General features: G+C 43.5%; 1 protein-coding gene across 1 annotated transcript in view; it reads right to left on the reverse strand.

Moving 5' to 3' along the window:
- Positions 1 to 18,974, reverse strand: part of VPS45 (vacuolar protein sorting 45 homolog) — a 51,976-nt gene that overhangs the window by 17,957 nt on the left and 15,045 nt on the right. Inside the window, exons 6-10 of the mRNA XM_056546407.1 lie at positions 18,748 to 18,885; positions 18,555 to 18,665; positions 17,478 to 17,612; positions 12,950 to 13,063; positions 7,892 to 8,059 (exon numbers count right to left, since the gene is read on the reverse strand). Coding sequence (XP_056402382.1) covers positions 7,892 to 8,059; positions 12,950 to 13,063; positions 17,478 to 17,612; positions 18,555 to 18,665; positions 18,748 to 18,885 — 666 coding nt within the window. The remainder of the gene's footprint in view (positions 1 to 7,891; positions 8,060 to 12,949; positions 13,064 to 17,477; positions 17,613 to 18,554; positions 18,666 to 18,747; positions 18,886 to 18,974) is intronic.

The following is an 18,974-nucleotide window of genomic DNA, read 5'->3' on the forward strand; positions in this document are numbered from 1 at the left end:
CGCACTCAGCCGTATAGGGCAACCGTATTTAATGCATGTCTATGAGCCAACCGGAGTGAACCGCAGCCTCCCGTCGGCTGCTTTTCCGGCCGTATGCAGTTAAAACGCGGTCGACCATGTTTTTGCCTGCGGTCGGGAAACCGCATACGGCTGAAAACGCAGCCGACCGGAGGCTGCGGTTCACTCCGGTTGGCTCATAGACATGCATTAAATACGGTTCCCCTATACGGCTGAGTGCGGGCGCCGCGATTAAGCCCCGCCCCCCTCCTCCCAGCCGTATACAGGAACCGGATACAAAACGTAGTGTGAACCCAGCCTAAGGCTGTATTCACACCACGTTTTTGCAATACAGTTCCCGTATACGTTTTCAATGTGAAAACCGCACGGAACCGTATTGAAAACCGTATGCATTGACTCTCCATTGAAAACCGTATGCATTGACTCTCCATTGAAAACCGTATGCTAAAAGATGCATACGGTTGTGTCCGTTTTGCATCCCATACGGTTTTGTACAGTTTTTTACCTGTACCCAAAACCGTAGTCTACCACGGTTTTTGGTCCGGGTGAAAAACTGCATTAAACCGTATACGTTTTTTTTTTTCAACATGGGAGTCAATGGGAACCATACAGAACTGTATGTGCATACGGTTCCATCCGGTTTTCACCATATGGTTTTTGACTTTGCACAGTTTTTTTTCTTGGAATTTCAATCAAACAAGTGAAACTTTATTCAAAATGGATTGAAAAGTTAAAAACGTATACGTTTTTTTCTTACAAAACGGATGCAATCGGACATCATTTTGCAAACCGTATACAGTTTTTAACTGTATACGGGTTGAAATTTGTACACACGTTTTGATACAGTTTAGTCCGGTTTTGAGGAATAAGTTTTTCATCAAAAACCTGATACGGGAACTGTATTGCAAAAATGTGGTGTGAACGCACCCTAACTCACATTGTGTGAGCTCCCGGCAGGGGAAAGTGGGCGCTCCCCAGCAAGTGCGACATCACTGAGAGAAAACCCCCCAAAAATGGATGGTATACAGCTCACACAGTGTCCTGGATGTACATATGGTCACGGACTCCAACTCCAGGTGCATGGAGAAAGCATGCAGCAGTGCTGCAGAAGAAGAAATGATCACTAGGCTTAGTAAGGAAACCACGTCCATACAGGACAAGGCACCAGCACTCCGAAGTGATAAATCTAAAACTAATCCTTTATTATAAATCCAGAGAGATAAAAGGTCACATGTGGTAAGTAAAAACACTGTTTTCTTTGGATTTTGAATTATATACACAGAAGGGGCAAGAATCGCCGAAAAAAATTACAGACTGGTGCGTTTTCCCAACCGTTTTGTCGTTCGCCTTACTTTTTAAATAATCCCGTCTTGTCACGCTCCTCTTGTATGTGATAATGGGTTAACTTTTGGTGACACTAGATCAGTGGTCTTCAGCCTGCGGACCTCCAGATGTTGCAAAACTACAACTCCCAGCATGCCGGGACAGCCAAAATCTTAATCCTTCCAGTACTTATCAGCTGCTGTATGTTCCACAGGAAGTTCTTTTCTTTCTGAATTTCCTTTCTGTCTGACCACAGTGCTCTCTGCTGACAGGCAGGATAGGTTTGCTATAGGGGTTTGTTCCTACTCTGGACAGTTCCTATAATGGACAGAGGTGTCAGCAGAGAGCAATGTGGTCAGACAAAAAGGAAATTCTAAAAGGAGAATCTAAAAGAAAAAGAACTTCCTGTGGATCAAACAGCAGCTGATAAGTATTGGAAGGATTAAGATTTTTTTATAGAAGTAATTTACAAATCTGTTTAAATTTCTGCCACCAGTTGATCTAAAAAATTTTATAAAAATAAATAAAAATAAATGTTTTTCAGTGGAGTACCCCTTTAATCTGCAAAGCTTGTGCTCCAGCTCAGAATACGTAGGCCACTGTTTCCCAACCAGGGTGCCTCCAGCTGTTGCAAAACTACAACTCCCAGCATGCCCGGACAGCCGTTGGCTGTCCGGGCATGCTGGGAGTTGTCGTTTTGCAACATCTTGGAGGTCCGCAGGTTGGAGACCACTGCACTAGATCTTTGTCCTGTTGCAGTATATACCAGTTCTTTAAAGGGGTATTCCAGGTAAAAACTTTTTATATATATATCAACTGGCTCCGGAAAGTTAAACAGATTTGTAAATTATTTCTATTAAAAAATCTTAATCCTTCCAATAGTTATTAGCTTCTGAAGTTGAGTTGCTGTTTTCTGTCTAACTGCTCTATGATGACTCACGTCCCGGGAGCTGTGCAGTTCCTATGGGGATATTCTCCCATCATGCACAGCTCCCGGGACGTGACATCATCATAGAGCAGTTAGACAGAAAACTTCAGAAGCTAATAACTATTGGAAGAATTAAGATTTTTTAATAGAAGTAATTTACAAATCTGTTTAACTTTCTGGAGCCAGTTGATATATATAAAAAAGTTTTTGCCTGGAATACCCCTTTAACACTGCTCTTTTTAGTATTTAGTAGTATTTCATGGGTGTATTTGTGAATGAGAACATAATCCTATCACTTTTCTTTTTTTTTCGTTTATTTCTACTCCATTAACCTTGTCTGCTTTTTCTCTAGCTTTACTGATGACCTCAGATGGAGACCCCCGACCAAGGGATCGCTCCTCCAACTCAACCCCCTGCCTTTGGTAAGTATTCTCACGATTGCTTATTCTTTTGAGTCTAATCATTTGACTGTAAGAAATGCTGTTTTTTTGTGTGTGTTGGGTGAGAGGAGCTCTAATGCAGTAGGGCATTTCTAGCTTCGGGCTTTTGTTCTTAATTTTCCTTCTACAATTTCAATTTTTACATCCCAAAAAAATTCTAGAACATTATTTACAAAGTGGGAAGTGAATGACATATTTACATTGTTGGTAGTGTTAAGGTTGTATCTTATAATTACATAAGAAACAATATAAGTTTAGTTTGGTGACAGATACTCTTTAAAATGTAAACTATCACACTGGCACTGTGCAGACACTGAACAAGCGAGTCCAAGTGAAGGGGAAAAAAAATAAAAATAAATAAAAAAAAAAGACCTTTGCTGTCCTGGCGCTGCCCGTTCGGTCATCAGAATAGGAGAAAGAAGGCTTGTAGTTGGCCTCAAATAAAGTGAAACTTTATTTTTTAAATATAAGAATAATAAAAGTGTGGATGACGCGTTTCGATGGGGGATCCCCTCTTCCTCAGATCTGAGGAAGAGGAAATCCCCCCTCGAAACGCGTCAACCACATTTTTATAATTTTTATATTTAAACAATAAAGTTTCACTTTATTTAAGGCCGACTGCTAGCCATCTTTCTCCTATTCTGATGACCGAACGGGCAGCGCCAGGACAACAAAGGTCTTTTTTCCCCTTCACTTGGACATACTCTTCTGGACAGGCACCTGCTTGCTTTCTGGGACCTTCCGGCACAGCAGCTCCGTGGACATCAGTGAGTACCCCGAATACGGGGCGATATGCGCTTATTTTAATACTATCTGGTGAGCACCCACCTATACTACCTGTGTGTTCCCCCACAAGATTTACCTCTCCATATATAAAAGGGTAATACAGTAGGCGCCGCTTTCGGCTTTTTTTCTTTCTTTCCTCACACTGAACAAGCAAGGAGTTCTAAGACAAAAGGGGGGAGATTTATCAAAACCTGTCCAAAGAAAGAGTTGCCCATAGCAACCAATCAGATCGCTTCTTTAATTTTTAACAAGGCCTCTGCAAACTGAAAGCAGTGATCTGATTGGTTGCTATGGGCAACTGGGCAACTTTTCCTCTGCACAGGTTTTGATAAATCTCCCCCAGTTTGGCTCTAAGGCTAAGTTTCCACTTTTTTTTTTTTGCCTTTTGCCCCCAAAAAACACCAAAACAGGCCCCATGGCATTTTTTCATTGAAAAAAACGCTGTGGACAGATGTTAGCTGTAAATCAATGAAAAAAAAACCCAAAATTATTTTTCAGTTTGGTGTTTTGTATGTACACAGTGACCCCACCAGCAGAATAGTGAGTACAGCTCTGGAGTATAATACAGGATATAACTCAGGATCAGTACAGGATAAGTAATGTAATGTATGTACACAGTGACCTCACCAGCAGAATAGTGAGTACAGCTCTGGAGTATAATACAGGATATAACTCAGGATCAGTACAGGATAAGTAATGTAATGTATGTACACAGTGACCTCACCAGCAGAATAGTGAGTACAGCTCTGGAGTATAATACAGGATGTAACTCAGAATCAGTACAGGATAAGTAATGGAATGTATGTACACAGTGACCTCACCAGCAGAATAGTGAGTACAGCTCTGGAGTATAATACAGGATATAACTCAGGATCGGTACAGGATAAGTAATGTAATGTATGTACACAGTGACCCCACCAGCAGAATAGTGAGTACAGCTCTGGGGTATAATACAGGATATAACTCAGGATCGGTACAGGATAAGTAATGTAATGTATGTACACAGTGACCCCACCAGCAGAATAGTGAGTACAGCTCTGGAGTATAATACAGGATATAACTCAGGATCAGTACAGGATAAGTAATGTAATGTATATACACAGTGACCTCACCGGCAGAATAGTGAGTACAGCTCAGGATAATAAAAAGTTGAAGGAAGAAAATCCAGCTCCCGGTGGGAAGGGATCCAATAAAATATAAAGGACAACTGTAGTGGTACACTTTTATATATGCCCGGGCCTCAAAAAACAAACAAAATAAACTCATACATACCTTCCTACGAGCCCCCGTTGGTCCGGCACAGGCCTCACGGTCCGGCAATGCTGACGTCATTCCACTTCCTGGTGAAGGGGACGCAGCAAAGCCGTCGGCGTATCACCGGCCGTAGCGATGTCCCGCCCCGACTGGTGATAGGCTGAGCCCACTGTCATGTAAGAAGCCGGCCAGAGCTCCTTACATGACAGTGGGCCGGTGATACGCCGACGGCTCTGCGGCGTCCCAGTCCCCAGGAAGTGGAATGACGTCAGCACTGCCAGACCGTGAGGCCTGTGCCGGACCACCGGGGGCTCGTAGGAAGGTATGTATGAGTTTATTATGTTTATTTTTGAGGCCCGAGCATATATAAAAGTGTTCCACTACAGTTGTCCTTTAAGGTTTATTTGTGCACATTAAAAAAGGTTGCCACATGGGTGGCCAGTGACACCACACTCATATGTCAGGTCCTAAGTTATAATACAGGATATAACTTAGGACCTGTGTAGGATAATAATGTCATTTATATACACATTGGGGGAGATTTATGAAAACCTGTGCAGAGGAAGAGTGGTGCAGTTGCCCATAGCAACCAATCAGATGGCTTCTTTCATTTTCCACAGGCCTCTAAAGAGGCCTGTGGAAAATGAAAGAAGCAATCTGATTGGTTGCTATGGGCAACTGCACCACTCTTCCTCTGCACAGGTTTTGATAAATCTCCCCCATTGACTCAGCTTGTTATACAGATTCTATATAATGCTAAAAAGATGTTTAAAAAAAAGGTGGATAAATACTTTAAGAGAACATTATAGAAATACAAAACAATAGCACATGATATCTATATATATCTCCTTAGTTTTGCAGAAATAACTAAACATTTGCCATTCAGGAGTCTGGGAAAGCTTAGTGAAGCAATATTAGCGATACTGATTGTCACTTTCCCAGATTCATATGAACAGAATTTTTATAATCAGAAGAGGACGGCTGCTGTGGTGACGTGAAGGATGAGGACTCCATAACACCGGCCTCACATCCCTGTCATTCTGTTGGTATGTAACCTTCAGAGGGCAGCGGGATGGAAAGGACGCAGTGTGCCAGTGACGTCTGTGTGTGTGCGCTGCACAGCCAGGCCATTGTCTGCGTGACTCTTATGGGGTCTCTGGCTCATTATTCATATGATGGGGCCCCGACTACAAAGACTGTGCCTCATTCAGTATCCCAGACCAACACACAAGGCCGTGTCATCAGTCGCGGAGAACGCGGGGTGTCTTGGCATGACCTTACCACAACCGGGCACGTCGTCTCTTAATTGTGGCTTTGTGTGGAGAATGAGGCGGATGAACAACTTGTACAATGACCAGAACTAATAACCCTTTGATGTCGTAGAATCTGACCTTCTCTAAGTAACTCCCATGGGGGGCAGTAGTGAAGTACTGTATGGGATTTCTGGATTCTTACAGTCATGTGATCCTTAGGTGGATGCCACCATTTTTCCCAAAGTGCCAGTGTTCAAAAAGGTGGTGGGAAATGCGAAACAAAGAAACAACATTTGTGGGGTAAAAAAAAATAGACAAAAAAAAAAACAAAAACAAAACACAATTCTGCAGTTTTTGAGGGGCTTTAGTTTTAAACCATTGGGGAGGCAAAACATGTTGGGCAGATTTATTACAGCAAATGTGCTAGAATTCTGGCTAAGGCTGGGTTCCCACTACGGTTTGTAACTACGGTTTGTAACTATACGGTCTTTTTCGTCCGTATGCGGTTTCCCGACCGCAGGCAAAAACGTGGCCGAAAACGCAGCCGACTGGAGGCTGCGGTTCACTCCGGTCGGCTCATAGACATACATTAATTACGGTTCCCGAATACGGCTGAGTGCGGGCGCCGCGATTAAGCCCCGCCCACCCCTCCTCCAAGCCGTATACGGGAACCGTAGTTACAAACCGTAGTGTGAACCCAGCCTTACTTGACTAGCGTCACATTTCTAAGGTATTTCAGACACCTGAAGTATACCTACGACGTTATATGAGAAATACTTTCCCTAAATGACATGCATTTTCAACTCCGCCTCTAAATATGTAAAAGGATTTACACTTGCTGCATGAATTTACGTAAATCTGGGCTGTTCAATTACAGGAATATCATATTTACATAGTTTCTGATATGTTTACCGTATATACTCGAGTCTAAGCCCAGTTTTTCAGCACGATTTTTCGTGCTGAAAACGCCCCCCCCCCCCCCCCCTCGGCTTATACTCTAGTGAACTCTCCGCCTGTCAATCCCTTTCAGTGGTCTTCAACCTGCGGACCTCCAGTTGTTGCAAAACTACAACTCCCAGCATGCCCGGACAGCCATCGGCTGTCCGGGCATGCTGGGAGTTGTAGTTTTGAAACATCTGGAGCTCCACAGGTTGAAGACCACCGCGGCCTTCGTCATCATCCAGACCCCCCCCCCCCCTTTAGTTTTCTACTCACCTCCCCTCGGTCGTAAGGAAGGGCGATTAGAAAACTAAAGTGGGGGGTCTGGATGATGACGAAGGCCCGGCAGTGGTCTTCAACCTGCGGAGCTCCAGATGTTTCAAAACTACAACTCCCAGCATGCCCGGACAGCCGATGGAGGAGCATGTGACATACACGTCACTCTGCTTCCTCCGTAGCATTACACTGGGCGCAGTGGAAGAGGTGGAGAGACATGTGGGTCACATGCTCCTCCATAAGACGCCATGATGCGGACGGGGGATGGGGCAGCGGCAGTGATGCGGACCGGAGAACGGGGCAGCGGAGCACTCCACCAGGTATCGGATTTGGTATCAGGGACATTAGACGAGTCCCCGATACCATTCAAATACCTGGTATTGGCCCCGATACTAGTATCGGTTTCGGGACATCCCTAGTTTTTTTTTTGCCTTCCTCTGGATCAACACAATAGAGTTATAGGTTGAACTTTATGGACTCTTGTTTTTGTTCAAGTGTATAAACTAGTGACCATGGCACCTTAGGGGGTTTAGACTCTGATCCTGACATCTGGTTTATAGTCACACATGCAGCATACAGAGCAGGCTCCGCTTCATAACCACTCCATATAACCAATCACAACTATGTGGGAACGTGGGTCAATTATAGGTGTTCCTTTAAACGTGTGACCTCACCTGTAGAGCATTGGAATGGTCATTCTGACAGGCCAACTCCTGTTCCACTTCAGACACCTCCATTAGATGGCGCTCACTCACCAGCCGTGACAGCTCCCCTACCACAGTCACATGTTTGGACACATGGCCGGACATTTTCTTGAACTGAGGGTAGTTTTCTACAAAAGCCTGGGAAAAAAAAAAACATAAGTCTGTTCAAAGGTGGTAATGTCTGGTCTGATGACGACATGGTGAGGAATTGGCGAGGAATTCTCGCTTAAAAATTCCACTGCAGAATTTTCCTTTTTTCCGCGCAGAATTTGCGTGGAATATAGTAGGAAACTTTTTTTTTTTTTTTTTTTTGCTGGACAACAACCACCAATTAGAATAACCCTTTTTTTTTTTTTTTTTTGCACACAAATTCCGCGCGTTCGGCGGAAGAATAAAGTTAACATTGCGGTCTATGGGAATTTAGACACGGATTCCAAATGAAGAACGAACATGTTCATTCTTCATGTGGAACGGAATTCAATTAAAATCAATGGCCCTGATTTACTAACATGATCCCGACTCTTAAATCTGGTTATGGGACACAATTTGTGTCACACGTCCTCTGCGACACATTTTAGTGGTAAAAACCCGACGGTTTTCTAATTACTCTGAGTATTTTTTTTAACCCGACTAAAAGGGGCGTGGTTTGCATAATTAGGGGCGTGTTCCTAACATTTTCTTGAAAACCCGACTGTTGTATTTAAAAAGCCACCAGAAAAAAAGTGAAATACTGAACTTGAAAACCCGACTGCCTTGAGGTGTGGGGAATCTGTTAAAAAGTGTTTTTTTTTTTTTTTTAAATCGTGTTACTTTGTCCCCTTAGTAGGTTTTTATATTAAAATATTTTTTATTTTTTGGTTAAATCTTGGCTTTCCTTTCGTTTCATTTTTTTTTTTTTAACCTCGTTTGTTTACCCATCATCGACCATGTATGTAAAGTTACGTCCTGGTGTAGAGTTACCTTGCTTTATTTATTTGCTTATTATTTTTCCTGTGTGACAGAATTTAATATCGTGCAACAGAATTTTCCCGAAATGTGCAAAACATTGATAAATACGTGTGAGAAAAAAAAAAAATCGGGGGAAAAAAAACAAACACTGAAAATAACCCGACGCTCTTAGTAAATCAGGGCCAAATGGGTTATGGGACTGGTGAATGAATTGGAGAGGAATAAGCAAGCGGAATAAGGGTACGCTCACACGCGTGGATTTTTTTGCGGGTTTTCCGCTACGTATTTGAAAGGGGGCGGGCTCTTCTCGGCTGTCCGCCGCCGATTTTCCGCGGCGGAATATACACTGCAGAAAATTTGCCGCAAGCCCCATTGAAGTCAGTAGGGACAGTGGCGGATTTTCCGCAGCGGAAAATCTGCTGCGGACAGCCAAGAAAAGCCTGCCCACTTTCAAATACGCAGCGGAAAACCCGCGCGTGTGAACGCACCCTTACTCGTGGAAATGCCTCTCCAATTCCTCAGTGTGAACATACGCTTAGGATCACAAGGACCATCTGTACTATTGTGCAGGACTGAACCACGGTGTTGGATCAAGATGACAGTGGAGCCTCAATAAACAATACTGAGAGGGATCTAATGATCTATATGGCCTGTACATGGTGTGAATCCAGCCTGAGAGGGATCTAATGATCTACATGGCCTGTACATGGTGTGAATCCAGCCTGAGAGGGATCTAATGATCTACATGGCCTGTACATGGTGTGAATCCAGCCTGAAAGGGATCTAATGATCTACATGGCCTGTACATGGTGTGAATCCAGCCTGAGAGGGATCTAATGATCTACATGGCCTGTACATGGTGTCACTCACTAGAAAGCTTTATGTCTACACTGCGCAGCTAAACCCTATATATGTGTATTGTTAAATACTGTCTTTGTGTTTAGGGGATTATGGTTTTTTTTTTCCTGAAGATTTGTCGTAGCTTCATCTCTGAACCCACCTCAAATTATAGAGTAGTCAGGGCAGTGATTTTCTAATATATCTACTAAGCTTATTCCAGCTGCCAGAGGAATTGCTATTTATTTTAATGCAAACAAGCGCCTTTGCAAGAAACCACCCAATGACTGCTTCAAAAACTAAAAGAAACAATAAAAGCTACTTGGTGGGGGGGAAAAAAAAAGCCAACTAGTGTAAAGTATATATAATATATTACAATAAAAAAAATTATTTTAACATCTTAGGCCCCTTTCACACTACAGGTATCATTCTGCTTTTTTACTGCCGTTATTTTACAATATCGGATGGAAAAAAAACAGAAGCAGTTACAACTGGTAATAACTGATGATAACTGATTATTTTTAATGTTTTTTTTTCTTAAAATGATATTCATCAGTTATCATCCGTTACCATCCGTTATTACCAGTTAGGCCCCTTGCACACTGCTGGTATGCTCCGGCAAATTCGGCTGTCAAACTCCCTCTTTTTATTTATTTTTTGCATTTTGCCGGAGCAAACCAGCAAATAACGGGTCCCGGTGGACCCCATTGTATTCAATAGCAGCCGTTATTTTTAGAGAGAAAAAAAAATGGAGAAAAATAATTTTTTCTCCGGCTTTTCTCGATCCTAAGAGACTGAGACAGCCGGCAGTGTGAACGTAGCCTTAAATCCACATATATATATATATATATATATATATATATATATATATATTATATATATATATATATATATTTTTTTTTTTTTTATCAGGTTTTGAATGTTTTTTTTGTGAAGCTGTACTGAGCATGCTCAAAAAAAAAAAAAAAAAAAAATAACGGACAATAACGGATGATAATGGATGTTTTTTTTGAACATCCGTTTTCCATAGACTTCAATGTTAAATTTTAACGGCCGTTTTTTCCACCGTTATTTTTACCGGACCAAAAAGGAGTGCATGCACCGTCTTTTGTGCCGGCAAAAATAACGTACATGAGTAAAAACGGACATACCTGATGCATAAGGATGGTCAAAAAAATCACATTGATATGAATGGGATTTTTTGACGTCTGTTTTCAGGACTTTTTGCGGGGAGTAATAACGGAGGTTTTTACAGGATGATACCTGTAGTGTGAAAGGGGCCTGACTTCTATGCTGAGAGGTTGATGTGTGCCATAAAAAAATAAAATAAAAATAAAAAAGTGGGATGTCATGCCATCTAGTGGTAGAATATTAGAAGGCACAGCTATTACTAGAAACAAGTGGGACATTTATCAGTCTTTATCGCCTTTTTTTGTGTGTTAAATTTTTCTTGCGGCAAATTCTTTTGAGACTTAACATAGATGAATATTTACACACCACTGTATATGTGTACTGTATTGATTGATCATTTGCAACTTTTGTAAACAGTCCCTAATTTATGCATAATGGACCATATAAACACATTGTCACCAAGTCTGACCACACGGTAAAAGTGGCTATACTACACAATATTTCCAGTCATCATTATTACTAGAGATGAGCGAACTTACAGTAAATTCGATTCGTCACAAACTTCTCGGTTCGTCAGTTGATTACTTTTGCTGCATAAATTAGTTCAGCTTTCCGGTGCTCCGGTGGGCTGGAAAAGGTGGATACAGTCCTAGGAGACTCTTTCCTAGGACTGTATGCACCTTTTCCAGCCCACCGGAGCACCTGAAGGCTGAACTAATTTACGCAGGAAAAGTCATCAACTGCAGAGCCGAGAAGTTCGTGACGAATCGAATTTACTGTAAGTTCGCTCATCTCTAATTATTACTAATGCTTCTGCACACAATTCATGAAAGGCCGTGGGACTTGTATAAATTAGTCCCAGTCACATCAAATAAATCGCATGGAAAACGGTATCACACACCATGATAAATTTCCCCAAATGCTCTAAATTAAAGGGGTACTCCGGTGGATTTTCTATTTATTTATTTATTTTTTTAAATCAACTGGTGCCAGAAAGTTAAACAGATTTGTAAATTACTTCTATTAAAAAAATCTTTACCCTTCCAGTACTTTTTACCAGCTGTATACTACAGAGGAAATTCTTTTCTTTTTAATTTTCTTACTTGTCTTGTCCACAGTGCTCTCTGCTGACACCTGTATCAGGAACTGTCCAGAGCAGGAGAAAATCCCCATAACAAACTTATGCTGCTCTGGACAGTTCCTGACACGGGCAGAGGTGTCAGCAGAGAGCACTGTGGTCACACAGAAAAGAAATTCAAAAAAGAAAAGAATTTCCTCAGTAGCATACAGCTGGTAAAAAGTACTGGAAGGGTAAAGATTTTTTTCATAGAAGTAATTTACAAATCTGTTTAACTTTCTGGCACCAGTTGATTTAAAAAAACAAACAAACAAATAAAAATAAATGTTTTCCACCGGAGTACCCCTTTAAAAGGGGTACTCATGCAGAAGGTTGCCCTGGCTGTCTACACAAACAATTACTTACATCCCCCCGCTCCACCGATTCTCAATACGCCACATTGCTGCTTAGCCCAGTGTTTCCCAACCAGGGTGCCTCCAGCTGTTGTAAAACTACGACTCCCTGCATGCCCGGGCAGCCGAAGGCTACTACTCTAGACTCCTGAATGGAACAGATTTTGTAGTGCAGTGTTTCCCAACCAGCATGCCTCCAGCTGTTGCCAAACTACAACTCCCAGCATGCCCGGGCAGCCGAAGGCTGTCCGGGCATGCTGGGAGTTGTAGTTTGGCAACAGTTGAAGGCGCCCTGGTCGGGAAACACTGTCTTAGCCAATCACTGGCTTAGGTGGGACACTCTCAGGAAGGCTGTCGTCCCACGATACAAGAAACTAGCTCCTGCTGTCAGTTACGATGTAATCTTCTGACTATACATCACATCACTTGTGCCAGGTGCTGGTCTCTTGGTATATACCTATGTTTCCCAACCAGCAGGCCTCCAGCTGTTGCAAAACTACAATTTCCAGCATGCCCGGACAGCCTTTGGCTGGAAGGTGTAGTTTGCAACAGCTGGAGGCACCCTGGTTGGGAAACACTGTTCTACACTGTGAATGTCTAGCTTTGTAGTGAGAATGATTACTAAGCTAGAAGATCTTTTACCTTCATATCGTTGATGGACTCCAGCTTCTGCTGTTCTTTAGGTTTCTTCCTCTGGAAATCTTCCATCAAGTTCTTAATGTTGGTCCCAATCTCTCCAAAATTCAAATACATGTTCTGCAAAAAGGAGAGAGTGATCTTAGGGTGCGTTCACACGGCCATTTGTCCCCGTTTCCCCCCCCCCCCCGTTTAGGTTCCGTTGTTGCTGCTTGTAAAATGGATTACAAACAGTTGTAATATAATCCCATTAATGTCAATGGGATTTGTTTTTACAATTCTTTCACATCCGTTTGCACCCGTCTGCGCTCATTTCAGTTATTTTCACAAGAAAAAAAAAAAAAAAGACGGTGCATGCAGTATTTTCTCCCCCGTCAAAAAAAACGGAAGAAAAAAAACTGATACAGTAAATTTAACATTGAAGTCTAGGGAAAATGGATGAGCCTTTAACCCCTCAAGGACCAAGCGTTTTTCAGTTTTTGCACTTCCGTTTTTTTTTTTTTCTCCTTACATTTTAAAAATCATAACCCTTCCAAATTTGCACCTAAAAATCCATATGATGGCTTTTTTTTTGCACCACCAATTCTACTTTGTAATAACGTCAGTCATTTTACCCAAAAATCTACAGCGAAACGAAAAAAAAAAATCATTGTGCGACAAAGTTGAAGAAAAAACGCCATTTTGGGGGCTTTTTGTTTCTATGCAGTAAATTTTTCGGTAAAAATGACACCTTATCTTTATTCTGTAGGTCCATATGATGATACCCTACTTATATGGGTTTGATTTTGTCGTAATTCTGGAAAAAGTCATAAACTGCATGCAGGAAAATTAATACATTTAAAATTGTTATCTTCTTATTTTTCCACGTACGGGGCGGTATGGGGCTCATTTTTTGTGCAGTGATCAGAAGTTTTTATCGGTACCATTTTTGTTTTGATCTGACTTTTTGATTGCTTTTTATTCATTTTTTATGGTATATAAAACTGACCAAATAATACGCTATTTTCGCCAGTGGTTGTTAAGGGGTTAATGTCATCTGCTTTTTATTTGTTTATTAACTGAACAATAACGGATGCAAACGGATAACATCCGTTTGCATCCGTTATTGTCCGTTTTTGTTTTTAAAGTCCCTTTTTTTTTTACGGGAGAAGAACGGGACGGGCCTAGACGGCAGTGTGAATGCAGCCTTAGTACAGTTCCTTGGAGACAAGTAAGAATCAGATCTTGGAGGCTAGTGTTTTGGTCAGACAGAGACATTGTTTAAGAAGAAAAGTTGGAGTACATCATGTTCAGCCTGAAAAGGAACTGAGAGCAATTTGCACTGACCTATTCAGTATTTAACCCCTGCAAGCACATCCCTGTACTACTACAGTACTGTGAAATCAGACTTAAAAAAAAAAAAAAAAAAAAAAAAAAAAAAAAGAGTTAAAGTACAGTATTTATCGGCGTATAACACGCACCCCCATTATAACAGGGAAATTTAAGTTAAAAAAAAATGCCACATCATCCCCCAACTAAATGCTACATCATCCCCCCAACTTTGTTTTCTTCTGCACCTTAGTTTTGTCCCGTCCCCTCCAGTGCCACATCATTCCTTCCCTTTTATCAGTCCCTGTGCCACATTTACCCCTCTCATCGCCACCCCCCATGTCTCATCATTTCCCCCTGTCATAGACCACCACTAGCCATACAGACATTAAGCCTTTAGTGCCTCCCCCCACCATCATTTCCCCGTCTCATCATGCCCCCCTCATCATTTCCCCGTCTCATCATCCCCCCCACCCTGTCTCATCATGTCCCCCATCATTCTCCCTTCATCATCCCCCCCCACCCTGTCTCATCATGTCCCCCATCATCCCCCCACCCTATCTCATCATGCCCCCCCCATCATTCCCCCCTCAACATTTCCCCGTCTCATCATCCCCCCATCATTCCCCCCCTCATCATCCCCCCATCATTCCCCCCTCATCATCCCCCCACCCTGTCTCATGTCCCCCATCATTCCCCCCTCATCATCCCCCCACCCTGTCTCATGTCCCCCATCATCCCCCCACCCTGTCTCATGTCCCCCATCATTCCCCCTCATCCCCCTACCCGGTCTCATCATCCCCCCAACCTGTCTCATCATGCCCCCCATCATTTCCCCCTGTCTCATCATCCCCCCCCACCCTGTCTCATCATGTCCCCCATCATTCCCCCTTCATCATCCCCCCCACCCTGTCTCATCATGTCCCCCATCATTCCCCCCTCATCATCCCCCCACCGTCTCATCATGTCCCCCATCATTCCCCCCTCATCATTTCCCCGTCTCATCATCCCCCCAATCACCCCCCCCAACCTATCTCATCATGCCCCCCCCATCATTTCCCCCTGTCTCATCATCCCCCCCATCATGTTCCTCCTATGCCAGTGGTCTTCAACTTGCGGACCTCCAGAGGTTGCAAAACTACAACTCCCAGCATGCCCGGACGGCCAACGGCTGGGAGTTGTAGTTTGCTGAGAGTTGTAGTTTTGCAACATCTGGAGGTCCGCAGGTTGAAGACCACTGTATGCTATTCTTCCCCTCCCTCATCATTCCCCCTTTTCCCTGCTTTTCATAGTTTCTTTTTTATTTTCCTTACCTGGCTGCGCTTCGGCTGTCTTGCAGGCTGCGGGGTCAGTGAAGCAGATGAGTGACGTCCTCTCCCGGCTCCTCTGCGCAGCATCAGTGATGTCACTTTTCGGCTGCGACTACAGGAAATTAAAAGTGACATCACTGATGCTGCACAGAGAAGCCGGGAGAGGATGTCACTCATCTGCTTCACTGACCCCGCAAGACCCCCCCGCCTGACCTGCCAAAGCGCAGCTATAAAAAGCAGGGAAAAGGGGGAATGATGAGGGAGGGGGAGGTAAGAAAAATGAAAAGTAAAACTGTCACTTGTTTTCTCCCGCACTATCCACAGGTACTGGTGTGGTGGATAGTGCAGGAGACGCTCTTTAAAAGGTAGGGCAGATCCAGACAAGGTAGGGCTCATCTTAATCAGCGTCTCCCGCACTATCCACCACACCAGTACCTGTGGATAGTGCGGGAGAAAACAAGTGACAGTTTTCCAGAGCGGGGAGGAGACGCCGCTGGTCACTGTGGCTGCGGCCGTGCTGCTAATACTTAACAAGCAGACGCTGCTGCGGCCGCTTTAAATCAGAGACCAGAAGATTTATCGGCGTATAACACGCAGGCAGACTTTTTGCCTTAAATTTAAGATTTAAAAGTGCGTGTTATACGCCGATAAATACGGTAATTCAATTTCACACAACTCAAAAGTTTAGATTAGTCGGTGCCTATGATCCCCTGTGATCATTACATATAGCCGGGTAAAGCATCTGGCAGCATGCTTCACTCCCTGGCTTGGCACTCTATGCAAGAGTCACACTCCCTAGACTATAATGGAGCCAGTCTCCTGCAATTAGTCAGACTAAGCACCGAGACAAGGAGTGAAGCACATGCCCCTCGTGTCATTTCGCCATTTAAAAAATCAGAGGGGGGTCTCCACACTGAGACCCTGACTAATTTTAACTTTTGACATGTTTGTGCAACATGTCAAAAATGTATTTGAATGACATTAATGCTTTAACACATAGTACTGTAATATTACAGTGCTGCAGCAACAGATTTGACACAGGACACTGTGGAAAAAGACTTCACATAGAGCACTGTGCTATTACAGTACCGCAGGAATAGACTGTACTGGCACTGTAATATAGTACTACAAAAAAAAGGCTTTGTGTGGCACTATACTACTAATACAGGTTTGTGATGGTGCAGTCAGCTACAGAATACAGCCCATACACTGCTGCAATGACTGGTAATGAAGAGGTTTACTTATGTATTACTAATGTATTCAGTGCTGACTACGGCATCTAAGGCTGGGTTCACACCACGTTTTTGCAATACAGTTCCCGTATCAGGTTTTTGATGAAAAACGGATTCCTCAAAACCAGACTAAACTGTATCAAAATGTGCACAAATTTTAACCCGTATACGGTTTGGAAAATGTCCAGTTACGACCGTTTTTTAAGAAAAAAAAAAAAACGTATACGTTTTTAACTTTTCCCTCCATTATGAATAAAGTTTCACTTGTTGGATTGAAATTCCAAGAAAGAAAAAAAAATTGTGCAAAAGTCAAAAACCGAATGGTGAAAGCCAGATGGAACTGTAGGCACATACGGTTCTGTACGGTTACTATTGACTCCCAATACGGATTGATAAGGTTTTTCACCCAGACCAAAAACTGTGGTAGGCTACGGTTTTGCGTACGAGAAAAAAAACAAAAAAAAAACGGACAAAACCGTACATGATGCAAAACGGATGCATCGTTTGGCATACGGTTTTCAATGGAGAGTCAATGCATACGGTTTTCAATACGGTTCCGTACGGTTTTCACATTGAAAACATATACGGGAACTGTACTGCAAAAACGTGGTGTGAATGCCCCCTAAGTGGTTAGACAGATTGTAAGCTGCAGGGAAGGGGGAGTTCTGTTTGTTTTTTACTTACATTAGCATAGAACTCATCATTCTCTGCAGATAGAACAACCTCCTTTAGATCCTTGCTGATTCCAGGCACACGAGACAGGTCAATACGGTTGTTGTTGATGCCGAGTAACTCATGGACCATAGCCTGGTAGGTCCACTGTTAAAGCAAAAAAAAATTCATAGTACAAGTAAAAATAATGCAACAGTTAAACTAAGGACATCGAATAATGTTTAAAGTTACGTTTCCAGGATATAGTCATAACAGCGTACCTGTCATTAACAAAAATGTTTTAAATAATGTAGGAAATAACATTATATGTATATTTGTAATATACAGTACATTGGTTTAAAACAAAAAAAATTGCAGGGCCCTGCGCACCGAGGACAAGCGGGGCCCTGCGCACCGAGGACAAGCGGGGCCCTGCGCACCGAGGACAAGCGGGGCCCTGCGCACCGAGGACAAGCGGGGCCCTGCGCACCGAGGACAAGCGGGGCCCTGCGCACCGAGGACAAGCGGGGCCCTGCGCACCGAGGACAAGCGGGGCCCTGCGCACCGAGGACAAGCGGGGCCCTGCGCACCGAGGACAAGCGGGGCCCTGCGCACCGAGGACAAGCGGGGCCCTGCGCACCGAGGACAAGCGGGGCCCTGCGCACCGAGGACAAGCGGGGCCCTGCGCACCGAGGACAAGCGGGGCCCTGCGCACCGAGGACAAGCGGGGCCCTGCGCACCGAGGACAAGAGGGGCCCTGCGCACCGAGGACAAGCGGGGCCCTGCGCACCGAAGACAAGCAGGGCTCTGTACACCGAGGACAAGCAGGGCTCTGTACACCGAGGACAAGCAGGGCTCTGTACACCGAGGACAAGCAGGGCTCTGTACACCGAGGACAAGCAGGGCTCTGTACACTGAGGTCTGTAAGACAGACTGGGCTAAGACAACTATGATCTGTCGCCAAAACTATTATATGCAAGCCTTCAGGCCATGTCACAGATCCCTCAAGTATAAGTGAATGGAGAATTGGGCACATAGAAATGCATGCAATGTATTATTATTATTTCTACTCACTTGTATTTTTCAAAATAACAAAAAAAATAAGTGCACCTGGTTGAGTAGAGGTGTGATGGCATCATCAGAGCGGTCCAGGATGAGAAGTAAAGGGGGCACCTCTGTGCGTCGGAAATCAAACAGTTCATACTCTTTAGTAATGACTTGCTGGAAATATAATGGACAAAAATAAATAAGCGAATATAAAATATAAATCTGAACAAGATCAGCGGTCAGTGACTTGCACCACCTTGACTCCTTCTGCCAGTCTTTTAGCCATTTCTGAAGAGAGCTGGTAGCGGATCATGGGACATTTCTTCAGGGAGAGGAGCAGAGCGGTCAGTCCTTGTGTGGTTCTAGACAGTTGGACAGGATCCCAGTTCCTACCCTGGAATAGAGACATTACTAGAAGACGAACATCTATGAACTCAAGTAGAAAATTCAAGGTAAAGGGGTACTCCGGTGGAAAACAATTTT

Source organism: Hyla sarda, chromosome 11, assembly GCF_029499605.1.
Source record: "Hyla sarda isolate aHylSar1 chromosome 11, aHylSar1.hap1, whole genome shotgun sequence".
Taxonomy (NCBI): Eukaryota; Metazoa; Chordata; class Amphibia; order Anura; family Hylidae; genus Hyla; species Hyla sarda.